At 27.4% G+C, this 20,000-nt stretch overlaps 1 protein-coding gene across 2 annotated transcripts in view; it reads left to right on the top strand.

The window, feature by feature from the left end:
• The window catches only part of LOC100208218 (inactive ubiquitin carboxyl-terminal hydrolase 54), a 65,360-nt gene that overhangs the window by 5,576 nt on the left and 39,784 nt on the right, over positions 1-20,000 (top strand). For both annotated transcript variants that reach the window (XM_065796507.1, XM_065796508.1), the window contains exons 2-3: positions 3,979-4,071; positions 6,934-7,017. In XM_065796507.1, the coding sequence (XP_065652579.1) occupies positions 3,979-4,071; positions 6,934-7,017 (177 nt within the window). The remainder of the gene's footprint in view (positions 1-3,978; positions 4,072-6,933; positions 7,018-20,000) is intronic.

The raw sequence follows: 20,000 nt of genomic DNA, 5'->3' as shown, positions 1-20,000 counted from the left end.
TTAAGCATGATACATTATAATCTATAAAATCCTGCAGTGGTGTGCTGACTTCAAAGAGCCCAGGCCGCATTTTTTTTAAAAAGCTTATTTATGTGTGAATTTACCATTTATGTTGATTTAAAGGCTTATAAATGCAATGACATGTAACCTAGAATAAACTTATTAGCATTACATTGCGTTATAAAAAGAGCTGATTTTTATCAGCAATGACATTGTATAAAAATGTTATAACAATAGATTTCAAGGGAAGGTTTTAGAAAATGTAGAAAAAATTAAAAGATATTTTTTTAAAATGTAGAAAAATCAATGAATCATTTTTATTGCCTTGGTTATTAAAACAGCGTTTTGTGTTTTTCATTTAATGCTTTGAAAATAGTTTTTTAAATAACTTTTTACAGTGTGGTAATGCGAGATTTTGATTAAAAAAGTAAAACTTTAATTAGTCAATTTCTTTTGTTTTAGAGAACTGTAATTTTAATTACTTAAACAGCATAATTTTATTAATTTTTTTTTTTTTTTAAAGTGCAATCTTTTATAAACATCATTTTGCAAATATTTTGATGTAAAATTTATCTTTTTAATATTTTGAAATCTTTTAATTAAAATTATATTTTTTTAAAAAAGATTTCTTTTAATTAAATAATATCAGGATTGTGAATTTCCATTTGACTGTCGTGATCGCTTCATTAATTTATTAAAATCGTTAAAAGCGATTTATCTGACATTATAATAAACATTTTTTACAATTATTTTTGAGGCCAATGTTAGATAATGCTTGTATTTTATTATACAAAATACTAATATACTAGCAGTGAAGAACGCAGAGTTTTTTTGGGGATACCGCATTTTTTTGGCAACATTGGGGGAGTTTGAGTTTCTCTCCCTAAAGATTTTTTTTATTATTACATAATTACCTAATACTTGTTAAAGCAGTATTTTATTTTAAATGCACTAGATTTTTTTAATTAGTTTTATATAATACAGTTTTACTGTTATTACTAAATTTATTTCTCTCCCTAAAGATTTTTTTTTATTATTACATAATTACCTAATACTTATTATTATAATAATTATTACATAATTACCTAATACAGTTTTACTGTTATTACTAATTTTAATTGTATATTTGCACAAGCTTTACTTTGCCCATGTAAACAGACTTACACAATGTCAAGGTGGGCACATGTGATTGCCACCTTTCCTGCCGAGACCTATATATATATATATATACATCTGTAATCAGGGGTCGAAATAGGTGTCGGACATTGCTGCCCCTTGGACCATTCTTGAGACCTGCTAAAGGAGGGCAACAAACCATTATTCCTTTTTTCAGTAAAAATGAGCAATGGTTAGTTGCCCCCTCAAACAGGTCTCAAAAACAGTTCAGGGGTGCGGATGATTAACACTTATTTTGACTCTTGTTTCTAATAGGTATGTATGTGATAATAATATGTTGTATGTCTAATAATAATAATGATAATAACATGTAATATGTCTTTTTATGTGATTTATATATATTTAAAACTAAATATCTTTAGACTGTCAGTGTTGCTCATTTCTTTGTAAACACACTAGAACCTACATATTTTGGATCTAATCTTTTTGAAAATGAAAATGAAGTTGCTATGACATTTGCAGACAAAGAATTCAAGAGCTTGTTACCAATAATATTCAAGTTGAAAGTCAAATCTGCTCAATTCAATGAAAGCTATTTGTATAGTGTGTCTGTTTTAAAAATGTATCACCAATAGAATGGTGGAAATATCTAAAAAATTTTAGACTGCAACATTATAATGGGTATTGAAGGTTTGTTAAATGCACCAGCTTCAAGTGCTGGAATTAAAAGAATTTTATCAACTTTTGGGCTCCATTATTCTAAGTTAAGGAACAAGAAAGGATTTTGATTGAGTATAATTCAAATAAAGAGAGGAGGAATAAATGATTAAAAAACTAAACATGACTTATTTAAAAAAAAAAGGAAATTGAATCAAGTAAACAATGGTTATTTTTTTTTTTTTTTTTTTTAAAAAACCCATCTTTGCTTTTTTTTATTAAAAAAAGGTTTTTTTTTTCATTACCATAGTCATGATTTAAATAACATTGTTTTTTTGTCCTTGGTTGAACACATTTTTTTTGGGTTGAACACATTTTTTTTTGACCATGGATTGAACTCATTTTTTTTTGTCCTTGGGTTGAAAGTGTATTAGCCCACAGGGTAAATAACACAATGTTCAGGGTAAATAACATTATGTATACATTTTTTTGTCCTTGGGTTTAAAATGTTTTATCTATGTAACTAAATAAAGTGTAACTAGTTTATGTGAAAATAAATAAAAAATAGCTGTTGTTCCACAATATCTTTCCTTCTGTCACTGGGACAATCATATTGTGAAATTTGTGTGAATTCAAGAGAGTTCTTGATTCATATTGAATACCGAGCATTCGTCTAAAATACTCCTAAACTGGTAGTATTGTCCAGAAGGGCCAAGTACTTTTTATAGTTATCTAGAACTTTCAAGTAACTTTTAAATCTTTCTTAAAATGTTTCAGGCTCAAACAGTAGAATTTGTTGGATAAAATTGTGCAAGTCACAGATAAGAGAAAGTATCACTGATTTCCAACTTCTTAATTTTTCAACTTCTTTATTCAGAAAGATAGGCAGTGCATCTCCAATGGTTAGGTTTTTTTTATTAATGGTTCCCACTTCTGATTGCTCTAGCAATCAGGAGTAGGAATTATTAATAGAACTTTGATAAGTGCTTATGTCACCACTGCACATCAACTTCAGCCATCAAGCAATTTTTCACTGCCCTTAAAAAGTTGTCAGCACCCTAATAAATTAATTACCTAATAAATCCTTTTCTTTCTACTGTTTGTTGCTAAGGTTAGAACTGGTGTCTTTATTGAACCACAGATCATGTAAATCATAGAATGTGATAAAATTACTTCAAAGTAATGAATAGGGTGGAGAGAGCAGCTTAAAACAGTTTTGTTGCAGTTGTTCATGGTTTCCTGGGCAACTACAATGCTGAAAATTGTGTAGAGTTTCAGATTATCACGGGATCAGGACATGGGAGCTGACTTAGAGGATTAAGCCAAGTGCTTATATCAAAGTATATTAGACTTTGAATTTTGTTATCAAGGACAGTATAATGAAAACATGGTGGAGAACTACATTTATAGACTACTTCATGAAAGAGGTTTATAGTACATTTGCAAATCTGGAAAATCTACTTATTTCTAAAGTTTTTTGAGTCTTTTTCTATTCATGTTTTTCCAGTCTTTAGACAATTTTAGATGACAGGCTAAAGTTCTTTTTTTCAGGATTGAATTAGAATGCTAATAGTTTAAGATAAAACTGTTTGTTAAAACTGAGAGGAATCAAGTTTTGATTATCTTCTTTTCTTTACAAAAATTATACAAGAAATTTAATTTAAAGTTATATACTAAAAATGAACCACAAATTTTCTGTTTTTTTAAATATGCACACTTTTAAAAATAAGCTCTTCATATATAAATGTATATATACATCTATACTCTTCATATATAAATATATATATATATATATACATATACATTACAACCTTAGATTTGTTCTATATAAAGTAAAATTGTGTTTAGTGAATTTAAAAAATGTATAAGTAAGAATTATGGATTATTTTGATTTCTATTTTTTTATTTTCTTTATTATTCTATTATTCTAAAATATGAAAATACTCAATAACAACAATGAACAACAATAAAAATAATTAGCAAAACTAGTTTGAAAAAGTTAAATGCAATAATGCATAATATAATTTTAAAAAGTATAATATGATATACTTCAATAGTGTAATATATAATACTTTAAAATACCATAACATCTTACATTTAAAACATTTATAGTTTTTTTAATTTCTTATTTGTTCTTATAAAATTATAAATAAATTTAGTAAAAAAGTTTAGTAAAATTGGTTTTATTTTTATTTTTTTTTAAAGATTTTGTGGCATTTGAATGTTTTCCGCCGTAGTTTCCGCCTACTACAAGGACATGCATGTTTAGATAATGCTTGTATTTTTTGTGCTCTTAAGGTATTAAATTTTTTCTATATATTGTCAATATTGATTTTAACTTAAATTTTTCTAGAATTCAAAGTAATCTTTCTAGATTTTTTTAAGTATTATTTATTTTAGGGTTATGATCATCATTATCACTCTAGTAATATATAATCAGGTACAATCTGCCTTGTCCTGCTGCCTTTTAGGATTCACTATTCTAGGCAAAGGAAAAATTAAATCTGACTTAAAATACGTATACCTTGGGGCTCTTTACTGAGTAAAGGTTAAAGTAAAATATTCATAACACTCACCTTTGGCAGAAGTTTTCTTCATCTATATCAATGATTTTTATGTTAACTGCCCAAATCAAATTGTTAATCATTATAACAGAAAGGTTCTATTTTGTATTTGGTGGAAATGACCAATGCTATTGCTTATGACATGTTAAATGATTTTAATGAAGTCTAACATGCTAGCCTTTTCCATAAGCATCATATGTTGCATCTGGAAATTTTCTCAAAACTATTGGATGTGTTCCTTTTTTTTACAGTAATAAACTTGTCCTTGATGGGCAAGCTTGCCTTTATTTTCATTAACTTCTGAGATACCACACACTTCTATCCTCAGTTTTGTGTTTTTCTTCATCCATATCAATGATCTTTATAATAATCCTCTAAGATGACTTTCTTTGCTGATGACTAGTCATGACATTATTAAATTGAATTAAATAAAAGTAGTTCTAATATTAAATATTAAGAAAAATAAACAAAAGATAACAAATTCTAAATGTTTAAAAGCATTTATTAGTTTTACTGGTTTAAAGTTTGAAGCTGTGAAGGTTTAGTAAATTACTTGGAAGCTATAATTTCCAACTTTAAAAACTTTCTATAATTATAACATATATAGCTTGAAAAACATAATGAATATTTAAAAATCACAAAACAGTTAATTAAAATGTTAAAGTTACAGTAGTTACCATTTAAAAACTTTTTCTTACTTTTTCTTTCTTGAAAAAGTTATATATAGTTTATATAGAGTTCGACTTTATTTTCTTTAATTATCTAAAAATTAATTTTCAATTATGAAAATTTGCTAACTGCTTCAAGCATCAGTATATCAGTATAAGTCAGTGTAAAGTCAGGCATAGATGCAGCATTTTTTGATGTTTGTGATACCTAACTTCCAGACTTGGACTTCTTTTTCAAACTTCCAGTTTGGAGCAAACTCCAAAAATTTATATGTTTATACTTATATCAGATACGGATGCTTTGCAAAAGATTACAATGATTAGAGCCTGGGATCAAAAAAGCCCTAAAATTTTAGCTACACCTGCCCCAAATGTGAGAGCAACAAGTTGATCAACTAATTTCTTTACTATTCTCAACCAAATTTATATTCATCGATATATTTAGGTATCTCAAACAACAAAAAATACTGCATCCGCGCCTGCAAGTAATCAATAAACATCAAAGAAAGCTGTTAACTACTATATATCCAGTCATGTGTAAATTTATCTTTTATAGATTTTATTAAAGCATTTGATAATTATTGGTTACTATCATGAAAAATTGTGAGTCTGCATTTTTGTTACCAAAAAATGCTTTTCAGTTAACAAAAAAAAAATTTAAGTATCACTAAATGTTTTAGTATCACTAAGTATGTTTGATACTTTTAGTATCAAACATATTTAGTATCAGGTGTGCAGAAATGTTCAGAAATGGATAATCACCTGCTTTTTGTATCAGGAACTATGTACAACAAGATGGCATTCTGTCACCATTACCTTTTAGGCTTTACATAAGTACAGGCCTTGTTATAAGATTTCGCTGCGTAGCGAAAACGCGTAACACATTTCTAAGTAACTCAACTCAGCAAATATATTTTGGATCGTTAGAAGTTATATTGCGTCACTAGCGTCTTTTCAAGTACCCCATTGTAATTAAAGTTATTGTATTAACGCGTTAAAAATCATACAAACAGTTAGTTTTTTTCTCACTAGAACAAAAGTTACAAATAAAATCTAAGTTCTCATTTAATAAATCATTTTTATTATTTTTTTCAAATATGAACTAAATTTTATTTTGAAAAAAATATTCTTTTCATGAAATGTAAAATAATGTTTGTTTATTTTCTTATGATTTTACAGTTGGTTTTTGATTTTTTTATTAACTGTTTATAAATTTTTTCTTATTTAATTTGTGAACTCTTTTTAATAATGTTTTTAAACAATAAAGAGTTTTTTTTTGTTGTTTATCAGTTACCGATAACATATTCGTGATCATAATTTATTTTCATAAATTAACCGAACGTCATTAAAACTTTACGTTATTGAATTAACAATAAACAAAATATCTTATTAATAAAATATTTACATTAAAATAAATCCTGCATTTTTTAAACTATTATGACAAAAAATAATTTTTACATTTAAAAGGAATTTATATATTTAATTCCTTAAGATAACTTAAAACACTTTATTTTTTTTAACTAATTTTATCAAGAATAAAAAAAATTATTAAACTAACTGTTTCTTTAACAAAAAATCTATTAGTTTACAATTGCGGTTAAATGAGACTTACGACTTACGACTTTATTTCTTCAGAATAAACGTCACATAAACGATATCAAAAGATAATTAAAAATATTCTAAAAGATATAAGTTGTTGAAAATCTTTCTTTTCTTTCTTTGTTTTTTTTTATTCTTTATTTAATTGTATCTATAAACTTTGTGAAAATTAAAAATATTGTATTAATCATAATATAGTTAAATATAGATTTTATATTATTATATTTGCTTAATAAATTTTTTTTTTGTTTTTACAATTTTTACTGATACACTTTTAAGTTAACAATAAAAACTTTGATAGAAAAAAAAGTATTGTTTTTTTATTATAGAGGATGTTTCAAAAGCTCCAAGATAGTGATGCATCTGCAATTGATCCTGATGATTTAAGGCGATCAATGGCCAAAGCTTTTGTTGTATGTTGGCATTTTACAGGTCAGCAGACTAAAAGACTTGGTCAACTCAAAAAATTTACAATTTTTTGACTTTAGTCTGCTGATCCTTTTTTTATTGTTTTTTTAAATCCTTTTTTAAAAAAAGTTAAACATTTAAAATAATTTCTGATTGGTAAGAATATTGAATATCTCTGAGTTTATAATTAGCTAGTGTGCTTAAACTTTGAATATTTACATTAACAAAAGTAAAAAGTATCAAACATTTATATAAAATAAGTTGCTTAGTTACATGTATTGCAGTTTGTAAGAATATAAAGTTTAATGTTATTATGATTTGAATAAATATAAGAAAAAAGGATAAATAAAATACTAAAATTTAAAATAACAGGATTGGTTGGTGTGGACTGCTGCCCAAATTATTTTCCTAGAATAGCTACTGTTCATATAGTTTATATTAATAAGATGTATATTGTTTATGTTGCCTATTTTTAATAAGATAGTAAAATTATAAATGATGAATGTTGATACCACACTTTATAATAAATAAAAGTTATGATATTATTTTAGATATAAATAAAATTCTAATGTAAATAATAATAATAATAATAATATATATATATATATATATATATAAACTTCACACCTGTAATTTTTACCCTCATCGCAATTTTACAGGGGCAAGTTTAATAACAAATATGCCGATGTAGATCGATTATTTTTTTTTTGATGTTGTCCTGAATAGTTTAGTTAGAGTTGTTACAAAGAATCGGAGACTGGTCTTTTCTTAAACAGAAAAAAAAACATGGTCAAATTTCCTTTTTTTTTTTCTTTAACAACTTGACTTCAAACAAGGCTGCAAGCAACCAATATTAGAGTAGGAAGTTACTGAAATAAAAAAGAGGAAGTATATAGAGCAAGATAACAATTAACAGACAACTTAAAAGATTGGAAATTATATGAATCAAGAAAACAAAATAAAGGAAGCGAATTCCAAAGAACTGATGTTTGAGGAAAAAAACTAGACAAATAAAAATATTTAGAGCACTTAGGAACAGTCACAGTAAATGAAACTTGATTGAATGGCAAGTAACACAAGAATAAATTTTAGTAGGTGGCACAAGAGACGCTACCTCTTTAGAGCAGTGCCCATTATAATATTTATAGAGAAGAGAAAGAGAAGCAACACTACGCAATTATCACTATGTGATAATAGTTGTAGGTTGACTGCAAGAGCAGGTCCAACTATGTTTACAATATGTTTTTGCACATTGTCTAAAAGAGAAAGGGCGTCATTTGAAGATCCGCCCCAGATATGGCAGCAGTATTCCATACAAGGACGGATTTAAGATTTATAGAGATAAAGAATAGAATCCGGAATAAGAAAGTATCAAGCATAATAAAGAGATGCAACCTTTGCAGATGCTAATTTTGTAATGGATTTGATATACGGTTTCCAAGAAAGATTGGAAGTTAGAGTTAGTCTTAGAAGATGAAGGCTAGATGACTCATCGAGTACAATACCGTTCATAAATATAGGAAGATCTAGATTATTGCGATAACAATTGGCTAAAAATAATTGAGTTTTATCTGAGTTAAAATTCACCTGCTATAACATAAGAATTTCATGTTATAGCAAAAGTGAGATACTTTTCAAGCTCAAAAACCCCCTTCAAGCAATCAGAGAGTGTTGGCTTCTTATCAAGACAAGAATAAATGGTACTATCATCAGCAAGCAATGCCACCTTAGTTGTGATATATACTAGAAGATTGTTAATGTAAATTAAAAAGAGTATAGGGCAAAGGATAGAACCTTGAAGAACCCCTGAAGTTATAGGGTATGAAGAAAAGTGCTGTCTGTTGAGGACAACTTTTATACTACAATTTGTAAGAAAGGATTCAATAATTTTAAAGATGTTACCTGATACACCATAAAGAGAAAGCCCAAGAAAAAGACTAGCATATCAAACTTTATCAAAAGCCTTAGAAGTGTCAAGAGCGATGGCCTTAACCTCTCCACATCTATCTAATGCACAATAAAACCTATTGGTTATTACTGTTAGTAAATCAGCTGTAGAACGAGAAGATCGAAATCCATATTGATGATCAGAAAGTAAGTTATTAGATTCAATTTGAGATGTTTGTTAATTAAAGACTCAAAAATCTTGTTTTTTTTATAAACTATTAAATGCCAAATTAAATTAAATATTAAATGCTTCAACATATAAATCATTTTGTGGCATGTATAATGTAGAGGGTGATAAAGTAATGTAATGCAGAAAGTGGTGGTAAACAACATTATTAAATATTGATGTTTTTTACCAATAATTGTCTAAACCAAATAGTCAATAAAAAAGCAACTGTTTATTATTCATTACAATTAATTTAGTCTGTAAAACTTGTTTAGTATTAATTTAATAAAATACTTTAAAACATTATATAAAAAAGTCAGATTATGATTCTAAATTTCCTCATTAAATTTATCTACGAATAATGTACATTTGACAATGTTTTTTATTTCTGTTTAAGGAAAGACCACAATCCAATTCATTGTGATACAAACAAAATTATTCAAGACAACTTAAAAAAAAACTTCTTCATATTTTCCTGATTCATGTAATTTGCAGAAGCTTGGTGGCCCCAGAGGTTATGCGGGATTCCCGCATGGGCTTTTCACTTTTTCATCTAAATATGGACCTTTGGGCAAGTTTTAATTTTTTCTACATTTTAAAGAAATTCCACAATCAAATATAATTGGGCTCTAAGTCTTCAACTTAGAGCCCAATTATATTTGTATTTTACATAATAAAAATATTGCTCTGAAAACAAAGTATATATTTTAAGACGTATTATGATATTTATTTCATACGAAAAATTATGAACCCATAAATGGTTTTTAAAGATCGCAATGTTGACAAAATAAATTTAAAAAAGTCTGCAGACCCATATTATTATTGTTGGACTTAAATTAACTTAATTTAAAGTTTAACCCCAAAATATTTTTTCAAATGAATTAATACGCAATACAATTACTATATAGTAATTGTATTGCGTTTTAATTCATTTAAGAAAAATGTTTTGGTATTCAATTTTAAATTAAGTTATATATAAATAAGTATATCAAACTCATGTTTTGCATTTTTGTAGCGTTTTGATATAGATATAAGCTTGGTTTATAATAATAAAGTTTTTTATTTTTATACAGTTAATATTATTGTATGTAAATAAACAAATCACTCTGTAATATCCTGTCCTCAGATAGATTAAAAAAAGGATGATGGCTGTGCAAAAAGAATTTAAAGAAGATATGTTTTATGCAAACTTTGAATTATGAACTGTATGAATACACAAATAAAACCTTTTAAAAATAGCGTAAAACCATATTATTTAACGAATTTATTTTAATTGAGGTGTGGAAATACCACAAATATTTTCAAATACAATTTCATATTACACCTTAACAATTTACTTATTTTTGACACATTTTTATTACTATTAATTATAGGTAAGTTTAAAATAAGTTAGAAAGATTCTATAGCTTTAAATTTTTTTGTTTTCATTATTTTAATTTTGTTTTTAATTTTTATTACTATTAATTATAGGTAAGTTTAAAATAAGTTAGAAAGATTCCATAGCTTTAAATTTTTTTGTTTTCATTATTTTAATTTTGTTTTTGAAATGAAAAAACAATAAAATAGCATTTTTGGAAAAAATATGAAATACTTTCAATTAAGTAACTGCAAAATGAAACTACGTTATAAAAACTTTTATGTTTAGATTATGTCAATAATGGCACCATTTTTAGAGCGGCATTTTTGCTGTTGTGAGTTTATGCGAAAATGTTTAAAAAAGTTAAAACACCAAATTTAACAAAAGCATAAACTATCTATAAAAAGAATTTCTAATTTTTGAAGATTTTCAATATTTATTTTAGAAAAAAAATCATATATAATTTAAAAAAATTTATATTATTATACAATAAAATATATATACATATATAAAATATATTATATAATAAAATACATATAAAATCATTATATAGTAATAAAAAATTAAATTCTTTGATTTTTAATTTTGTGTTAGGCTATGTTCTTCAAGCAATGAAATACTAATCGTTTTTGCTTGTGGTAAATTGTGTCATAAGAAAATCAGAACAAAAACGTGGTCGCTACATTGTTACCATTTTTTATTTTGAAGTATTGCAAACAATATTAATAATTACAAATCACAAATACAATATTAATAATTACAAATTACAAATTAATAATTACAAATATTACTAATTACAAATGTATTACAAACAATATTAATAATTACAAGTGTTATCTCAACTTGCTAGTTTGTATTGATGATTTATTAGAATAAGATCAGTTGTTATATATATATACATGTACACATTTTTTTTCATATGGGCCTTTACATCAAGCATATATGGTAAAATACTGCATATATAGGCCTTTTAATAAAAATCCCGCATGGGCTTTTTAGAGCCACCACGCCCCTGATAATTTGCAATATTTCAAGTTGTCTGTTAATGGTTATCTTGCTTTATAAAATTCTTTTTCTTCCAGTAACTTTTAACTCTAATAGTGATTGCTTGCAGCCTTGTTGGAAGTGAAGATGTTAAAAAAAAAAATAAAAAAAAAGAAATTTAAATACATTTTTGAAATTTAGGATTTTTATAAAGTTACCAAAAAAACAGAAAAAGCAAGTCAGCAACAACTAAAGGAACAATTTGGTATGGACAAAGCTGTTTCAGTTTCATTACTGTCAAGTTATTAAAAAGATGGATGGGAATTTTTATCCAAATGTAATAAATGGGGGCTCGGTGTAGTTAAGGCAATTTACAAATTATTTGAATACTTTTATTTGGAATTAGCATGGTTTTATCAGCGTATTACATCTAAACAAGAGCTTTAAATGGTAATTTTTTTTGCTTTAGGTTTTTTTTAATATTTAAAGAAACTTTTCTTTTTTTTATATAATTTTCAAAACCTTTTTACTAACCGTAATAATGAATCTAAAAAACACCATATTAGAGTCTTTAGATTAAATCCGCTCTTTGGCGTTAATATGAATTTAGTTAAAATCTTTTGAAAAGTTCCTTAATTTACTAATGATCCTAGTTCTAATTGGTTCTGACGTATATTAACTATATATAGTTGTCAAAACACAATATTTCTATCAATTTTTACAAAAAGTACTAGAATTCTAACCAGAATTAGAAAGAGGTTATAATTAAGAAAAATTGCCAATAACCGATCAAAACATATCATTGTTAAACTATAATGTTCATTTCACCTAAAAAACGTATTTATTTAAAATCTTATTAAAATTTGGACAAGCGATTGTGATTTTAAAAAGATTTTTTAAGAAAAAAAGAATCTTCGGTCTGGGTTTCTTCGCTATAAACATTTATATTTTATGATACCGCAAAATTTATCATTTTAATTTTTTTTGTCTCTTCATAATTCACAGACCTGATCATTTAACAGAAATATGATGTAGTCAACAAAATATTATACAGACACTATAATATTTTAAAATTGCCTTAACTACACCAAGGAAAGATAGGGGAAAAAGGGCAGGGGGCGGGGAAGTAGTCTTTAACACTCAATGCAACTAAAACACAGAACAAACAAACTCCTAAAAAAAAAAGCCAAAAATTTTAAACAAATCCGATTGGTTGTTAGTGGCAAACCAAGCAACTTTTTATTTATTGGTATTTAATGCAAACAAAGAGTTCGTAAATAATGGCAAAACATTATAAACCAAAGTCTGTTATAACAGTTTTGCAGTAAATATATCAATATAATTATAAAGATATCTTGAAGTGTTTGTTAGACACAATTTATAAACCTAATTACAATTTAATACATTTGTGTTATATTTTTAAAAAATATAACACAAATGTATTAAATTGTATGTTTTGGTATATTTTAAAAAAATATGCTACATTTAAAAGCAGTTTGAACGAATTATGCAATATATGTTTCATTTTGCGCTGTGCTAACAACAAAAAGTACCTAATACCTGATGCGGTAGTGGTGTAGTGGTAAGAGCGCTCGCTTTGTAAGCAAGAGGTTTGGAGTTCGACTCCCACCACATCCCCGGAAGTACCACGCTCAACTTAGTTTCTCCGCGCAGCGGCCTTGCTCGGCAAGGTTCGTGTTTCGGAGTTAAAGAGTTGAGAGAGGGTTGCACCACGAATAACAACTAAAAAAAAAAAAAAAAACACAAAAAAATGAGTAGCCTCCTCGACTGTAATGGCCCCCTCGGGCCTTGGGGAGGTGAATAATCTTATGTTACTTTTAAATTATTGTTATAAAAATAAAGGAAACCAAATGTTAATTAAAGTTTAATAAAAACTGATAAAAACGAAACGAGTTTGAAAATGAAAGTAATTTGTTTATAAAGTTTGCCGCCTCTGTTTTTTAATTGTTTACGCATAATGAATGGAATAAATTATTTTTTCAAGATGGCCGAATAAGTCCCAAGTATTTCTAAAAATGATACTAAATACACAGTTTTTTGAAAACTGTTTTCGGTATTTAGTATCAGTTTTAGAAATACTCGGGACTTATACGGATTTTTTTTTTTTTTTACAAGTTATATTTTCTAATTTTTAAGACCTAAACTGGTCTCAAAAATTATGAAATAATAACTGAAATTTTTTTTAAATTTGAGATACAATCACTTTGTTCATAACAAGTAAAATCAAGGATAGGGGTTTCCAAAAGAACAAAGGCTATATATCTCTATTTTTTCCTGGTCTTTGGTGTCTAGAAGCTCTAAACATGTTGGTTGACTTATTATCTATTATTGTTCTACAACTAATTTGCTAGCAGTGATAACCAATAGGTTTTATCTTGCATTAGATAAAAGTGGAGAGGTTAATCCATTGCTCTTGACATTTCTAAAGCTTTTGATAAAGTTTGGCATGCTGGTCTTCTCCATAAGCTTGCTTCTTATGGTGTATTTGGTAACATCTTTAAGATTATTGAATCCTTCCTTTCCAATCGTAGTATAAAAGTTGTCCTCAATGGACAGCACTCTTCTTCTTATTCTGTAACTTCAGGGGTTCCTCAAGGTTCTATCCTTGGCTCTATACTCTTTATAATTTACATTAACGATCTTCCAGATATTCTCACATCTAAGGTGGCATTGTTTGCTGATGATACTACCATTTATTCTTGTCATGATAAGAAGCCAACACTCTCTGATTGCTTGGAGGGGGCATTTGAGCTTGAAAAGGATCTCACTTCTACTACAGCATGGGGCTCACAGTGGCTGATGAACTTTAATTTAGATAAAACTCAGTTTTTTTTAGCCAATTGTTATCGCAATAGTTTAGATCTACCTATATTTATGAACGGTATTGTACTCGATGAGTCATCTAGCCTTCATCTTCTAAGATTAACTCTTACTTCCAATCTTTTGTGGAAACCATATATCAAATCCATGTAAAAATAGTATCTGCTAAGGTTGCATCTCTTTATTGAGCTTGCCACTTTTTTACTCCGGATTCTATTCTCTATCTCTATAAATCTCAAATCCGACCTTGTATGGAATACTGTTGCCATATCTGGGGCGGATTTTCTAATGATGCCCTTTCTCTTTTAGACAAGGTGCGAAAATACATTGTAAACATAGTTGGACCTGCTCTTGCAGCCAACCTCCAACCATTATCACATTGCCGTAATGTTGCTTCTCTTTTTCTTTTCTACAAATACTATAATGGGTACTGCTCTAAAGAGCTAGCGTCTCTTGTGCCATCTACTAAAATTCATTCTCGTCTTACTCGTCATTCAATTAAGTCTCTTTTTTTTTCTGTGACTGTTCCTAAGTGCTCTAAAAACTCTTATTCCTAGTTTATAGTTTTTTTCTCGAACATCAGTTGTTTGGGATTCGCTTCCTTCGTCTTGCTTTCCTGATTCATACAATTTGCAATCTTTTAAGTCGTCTGTCAATAGTTATCTTGCTCTACAATCTTCATCTTTCCTCTCCCAGTAACTTCCAACTCTAATTAGTGGCTCATGAGATTTAATGGCTTGGAACTTATTGCTTTTAAGCCTGAAATCCTTGCCGCCATTTTACCTAAGGACTCAAAAAAACGTTCAAAAACTAAAAGTTTTAATTTTTATACTTTTTGAGCTCCTGGATACTAAATACTAAGAAGAAGTAATCTTTTTGTGACTTTCAAACCAGAGTCCTTTTTGCGACTCTGTATCCTTGAGTAAAATTTAATAAATGAGGGGATGGAGTCATAATAAACTCATCAACTGCTGTGTATTAAGCTCTTAAGAGTATCACCTTTTTTTCCTTTGACTTTTCTTGATTTTTAATTAAAAGATTTAAGTAAATTTGACCATGTTTTTTTTTTCTGTTTAAGAAAAGACCACTATCCAATTCTTTGTAACAATTCTAGCTAAACTATTCAGGACAACATCTATAAAAAAAAAAAAAAATGATCTACATCAGCATTTTTGTAATTAAACTCGCCCCAGTAAAATTTCAATAAATGTCAAAATTACAGGTGTTATGTTTATTTTCAAATATTTTAATTTGTTTTATTGGATTCCTTGCCTCAAAATATAGAAGTACATTTTCAGCTTTCCATTGGACACAGAACAGACACAATGACCAAAACCATTTTTTAAAATGGCAGATTTTTGTTGGTTCAAGGCAAAGTTTGAATCATATCTTTGAAACCGTTTGGAATTAGAAGATAAAGTTTTTGGAATGTTCATAACTTATTAAAATCTTTGAGTGGTGTAAAAATCAGCAAAATCTGAGACTTTTTAATTTTGCATTTTAATAAATAAATTAAACATTGATTAAATAGCATAAAAATATGCATACATTATTATAAGATTATATATACATTATTATATGTATATATTTATTATAGATTAATTTGTTTATTGTCTACCTTAAGTCTACATCTAAGATTGAAGATGGTGTCTCAATAAAAATAATGATCGTGGGCATATATTAACTACATGTGACTATTGTCTTTTAGGATCCTTGCGCCACTTTTTTATCTTATAGACTGGTGTAACTGTAAATCTGTTACATTGTTTCCTGTCTAGAATGATGATTACTGGAACTTTTTGACTCTTTTAATGGTTCTTTGTTTGTGGTTTTTCGGTAGTAGTTATGCAACTCTTTCTCCTAATAATTAACCTCAGGTCTCAAACTCAGTTGAATGATTATGATAGTCCATTAGTACTAGATTTTGCTGAACTCTGTAATAGCTCTGTGAGGGGCTGGTTCCATCAACAGCTGTAAAGTATCAGAGTATTAAGAGTGTCATGTTGTGCATAGAAAGTGTCTGTTATTTCATTTGGTGTACATTGCCATTATACCATAAGAAGCTCTTTGTTATAAATTTTGGTTGACTATCAAGAATGAAGCAACTGAATAGCTTATAACTTAGGGTATATAGGATCAAATCAAGTTTTTTATTATTTTTAAGCATAAACAAAACTCCTAAAAATGTTAAAAAAAAAAAAAAAATCACCATATTGTTTTAATCATTTACTTATTTTTTTTATTTTCAGTTTACAAATATTTGTGGACTTTGAAGTATATTTTTATCCTATATTTTCATCCAATAAATCATTTCTTTTGCAAAATATACCAGACTTACTTACTCTTTATGAGTTTAGTTTAAATTCAGCTGTTTAAATCTAGTTTTCTCACTCCTGATTCCATTCTCTACCTCTATAAATTTCTTAATCGGTTTTACGGAAAATACTGTTGTCATATTTAGGCTGTTTTATCTACTGAGGTCCTTACTCTTTTAGAAAAAGTTTAATAGTGTGTTGTTTATTCTACTCTTTTTTGGTTTTTCTAGCTTTTAAGCTTGAAAAACCAACAAAGCTTTATTTCTACAAATAGTTGCTCCTCAATCAAGCTATCATTACTTTTGGATATATATATATATATATATATATATATATATATATATATATATCAATTAGCTCCATACGTCGAGCACTCTTCTCAAGTCATCTACGCAATGAAAAAAACTAACTTGAATTATTCAATCAAGAACATTCCGATTCCATCAATAAAGAACTACAAAATACAATTACTTGATAAAACCGAAGCATTAATAAAAAGAATGAGATGGAAAGCTTTCTTCTTTCTTAATAAAGATCAAAAAAGTAAGGAAAATAATTTTTATAACATTTACAGCATAAAATCATCAAATTATCCCAAACAAATTTCTGATATGTCTGCATTTGAAAACGACCTGATAGATCTTATAAAAAACATTAAATTTCGTAAAGTATACAATAATTTCCAAAACAAGTTAAAAGATGACATATCTACCATACGCAATAGCAAACTTACATATACTTTTTCTGATAAAACATCCAACTTATATAATATATCTAAAGAAAATTATACCCATTTGCTTACAAATGCTATCACCTCAACATACAAAAAATCGAATACAAAAATAAAAAATCAAATAAAGAAGGTAAACGGATATTAAAAAATCACGACGCTTTCAATAAAATCGACATTAATACTTCTTCAAATTGTTTTATAAAATTAAAAGATCATAAAGAAAACTTTACAAATAATCCAACTGTCCGTTTATTAAACCCCGCCAAAAATGAAATCAGAAGAATTAGTAAAGTTATACTTTCCAATATAAACTCTGAACTTGCAAAGAAACTTCATCTCAATCAGTGGAAAAAAACCCAAGATACCACAAACTGGTTCAATTGCATCAGTGATAAACGCCTTTATAAATTCCTTATTTTTGATATTGTTGATTTTTACCCTTCGATAACAGAAAAACTCCTTAATAACGCTATTCGTTTTGCCGAGCAACATCTAAACATTGAACCTAACCAAAAAACATTGATCTATCACGCAAGAAAATCATTATTATTTAATGATGATCAAGTTTGGATAAAAAAATCAAGCAGTTTATTCGATGTTTCAATGGGAGCATTTGACGGTGCTGAAGTTTGTGAACTTGTGGGAATGTATCTTTTGTTTCAAATTGCACAATTTTATAATTGTGGAATTTGAAACAAAATGATTTCGGATTATACCGCGATGATGGTTTAGCAATTTTTAAAAAAATGAGTGGCCCCCAAATGGAAAAAATCAAAAAACATTTTGTTGAAATATTTAAAAAAAACGAACTCACTATATCAATACAGTGCAATATGAAAATTATAAATTACCTTGACGTCACATTAAATCTTAATGACCATACTTTCCAACCATATTCTAACCCCGGAAATTCTTTAAACTATATTCATGCTGATTCGAACCACCCGCCTAATATTTTAAAGCAGCTTCCACATTCAGTTGAGTTAAGATTGTCTGCAAATTCGTCAAGTGAAGAAATTTTCCAAAGATCTACTCCTATGTACAATAACGCGCTATTAAGATCCGGTTTTAATCACAAACTTTCATATCACCCTAATTTAAATTTACCTCATACCAAAAACCGTAAACGCAACATCATATGGTTCAACCCTCCTTTCAGCAAAAATGTTACCACTAATATAGGAAAAAGCTTTTTAACCTTGATCAACAAACACTTCCCAATAAATCACAGACTCCACAAAATTTTTAACAGAAACACAATAAAAATAAGCTATAGCTGTATGCCGAATATGAAGTCTTTTTTAAACGCACACAATCAACAAATTATGAACAACAAAAAAATTCCACCTAAAACCAACTGCAATTGCCTTAATAAAAATACCTGCCCTTTATCAAACCAATGCTTAACAAAAAACATTATATACCAAGCCAATATAAGTTCCAATAATCCTACCAACACTCCTGTCAACAAATACTACATCGGTATAAGTGAAACACCATTCAAAATTAGATATGCCAACCATATAAAATCATTTAACATTCTAAAGTACAAAAACGACACCGAGTTATCAAAAGAATTTTGGAAATTAAAAGATGCTAACTTAAACCCAGTTGTTAAATGGAAAATAATTAGGCAATGCAATGCTTACAACCCAACCACGAAGTCCTGCAAACTATGCACAAATGAAAAATATGAAATTCTATTTTCCAAAAATAAAAATCTACTAAACAAAAAAAGTGAAATACTATCCAAGTGCAGGCATCGAAACAAATTTCTTCTCGCCCTATTCGACACGGGTGATTGATCAATTTTCTAATTAATATTGTTTGTTTGTTTTTTTTGACGTCAGAACTCATTCCATTGCTTTGTTATGTTTTTTCTGTCAATTTCTGTATTTTGTATTTTTTAACGGTTTTTTCTTTATTTATAGAATAAAATGTTGGCTGATGATTGCCGAAGGGCATGAAATGATAATGATGATGACAATGATGACGACGACAACGATAATGATGATGATGAGGATGATGAAGATGATGATGATGATGATGATGATGATGATGATGATGATGATGATGATGATGATGATGATGATGATGATGATGATGATGATGATGATGATGATGATGATGATGATGATGATGATGATGATGATGATGATGATGATGATGATGATGATGATGATGATGATGATGATGATGATGATGATGAAAACTTTTCACACGAATCAAAAAGTTGTTTAAATAATATTTTAAACATAAAGCTTGGTCTTTATAATTCACTGAAAATGTTGTCAAGGTGTTGGTATCGATACTGTTGAGGAGATAAAAAAAACTCATTTTAAAGAAGAAAAAAAGTGTTGATTTAATAGAAGACATTTCAATTTTTAGAAACAAAAATGATACATTTATTTATAATAAAATACAGGCTAACATACATAAATAGAATTGAAATAAATTACTTAATAATTTATTAATAATTGATAAATTATTGAATAATTTACTTTGTAAAGACATTTGCACAATATGTTACTGAATTAAAATTATTATAAATATATTATTATTATAATATAAATTATTATAATATAATTTAAATATAAATTATTATAGATATAATAAATATAATAATATAAATTATTATAAATATA

The sequence above is a fragment of the Hydra vulgaris genome, chromosome 04 (assembly GCF_038396675.1).
Source record: "Hydra vulgaris chromosome 04, alternate assembly HydraT2T_AEP".
Lineage (NCBI taxonomy): Eukaryota > Metazoa > Cnidaria > Hydrozoa > Anthoathecata > Hydridae > Hydra > Hydra vulgaris.
This window is presented reverse-complemented; position numbering and strand designations above follow the sequence as displayed.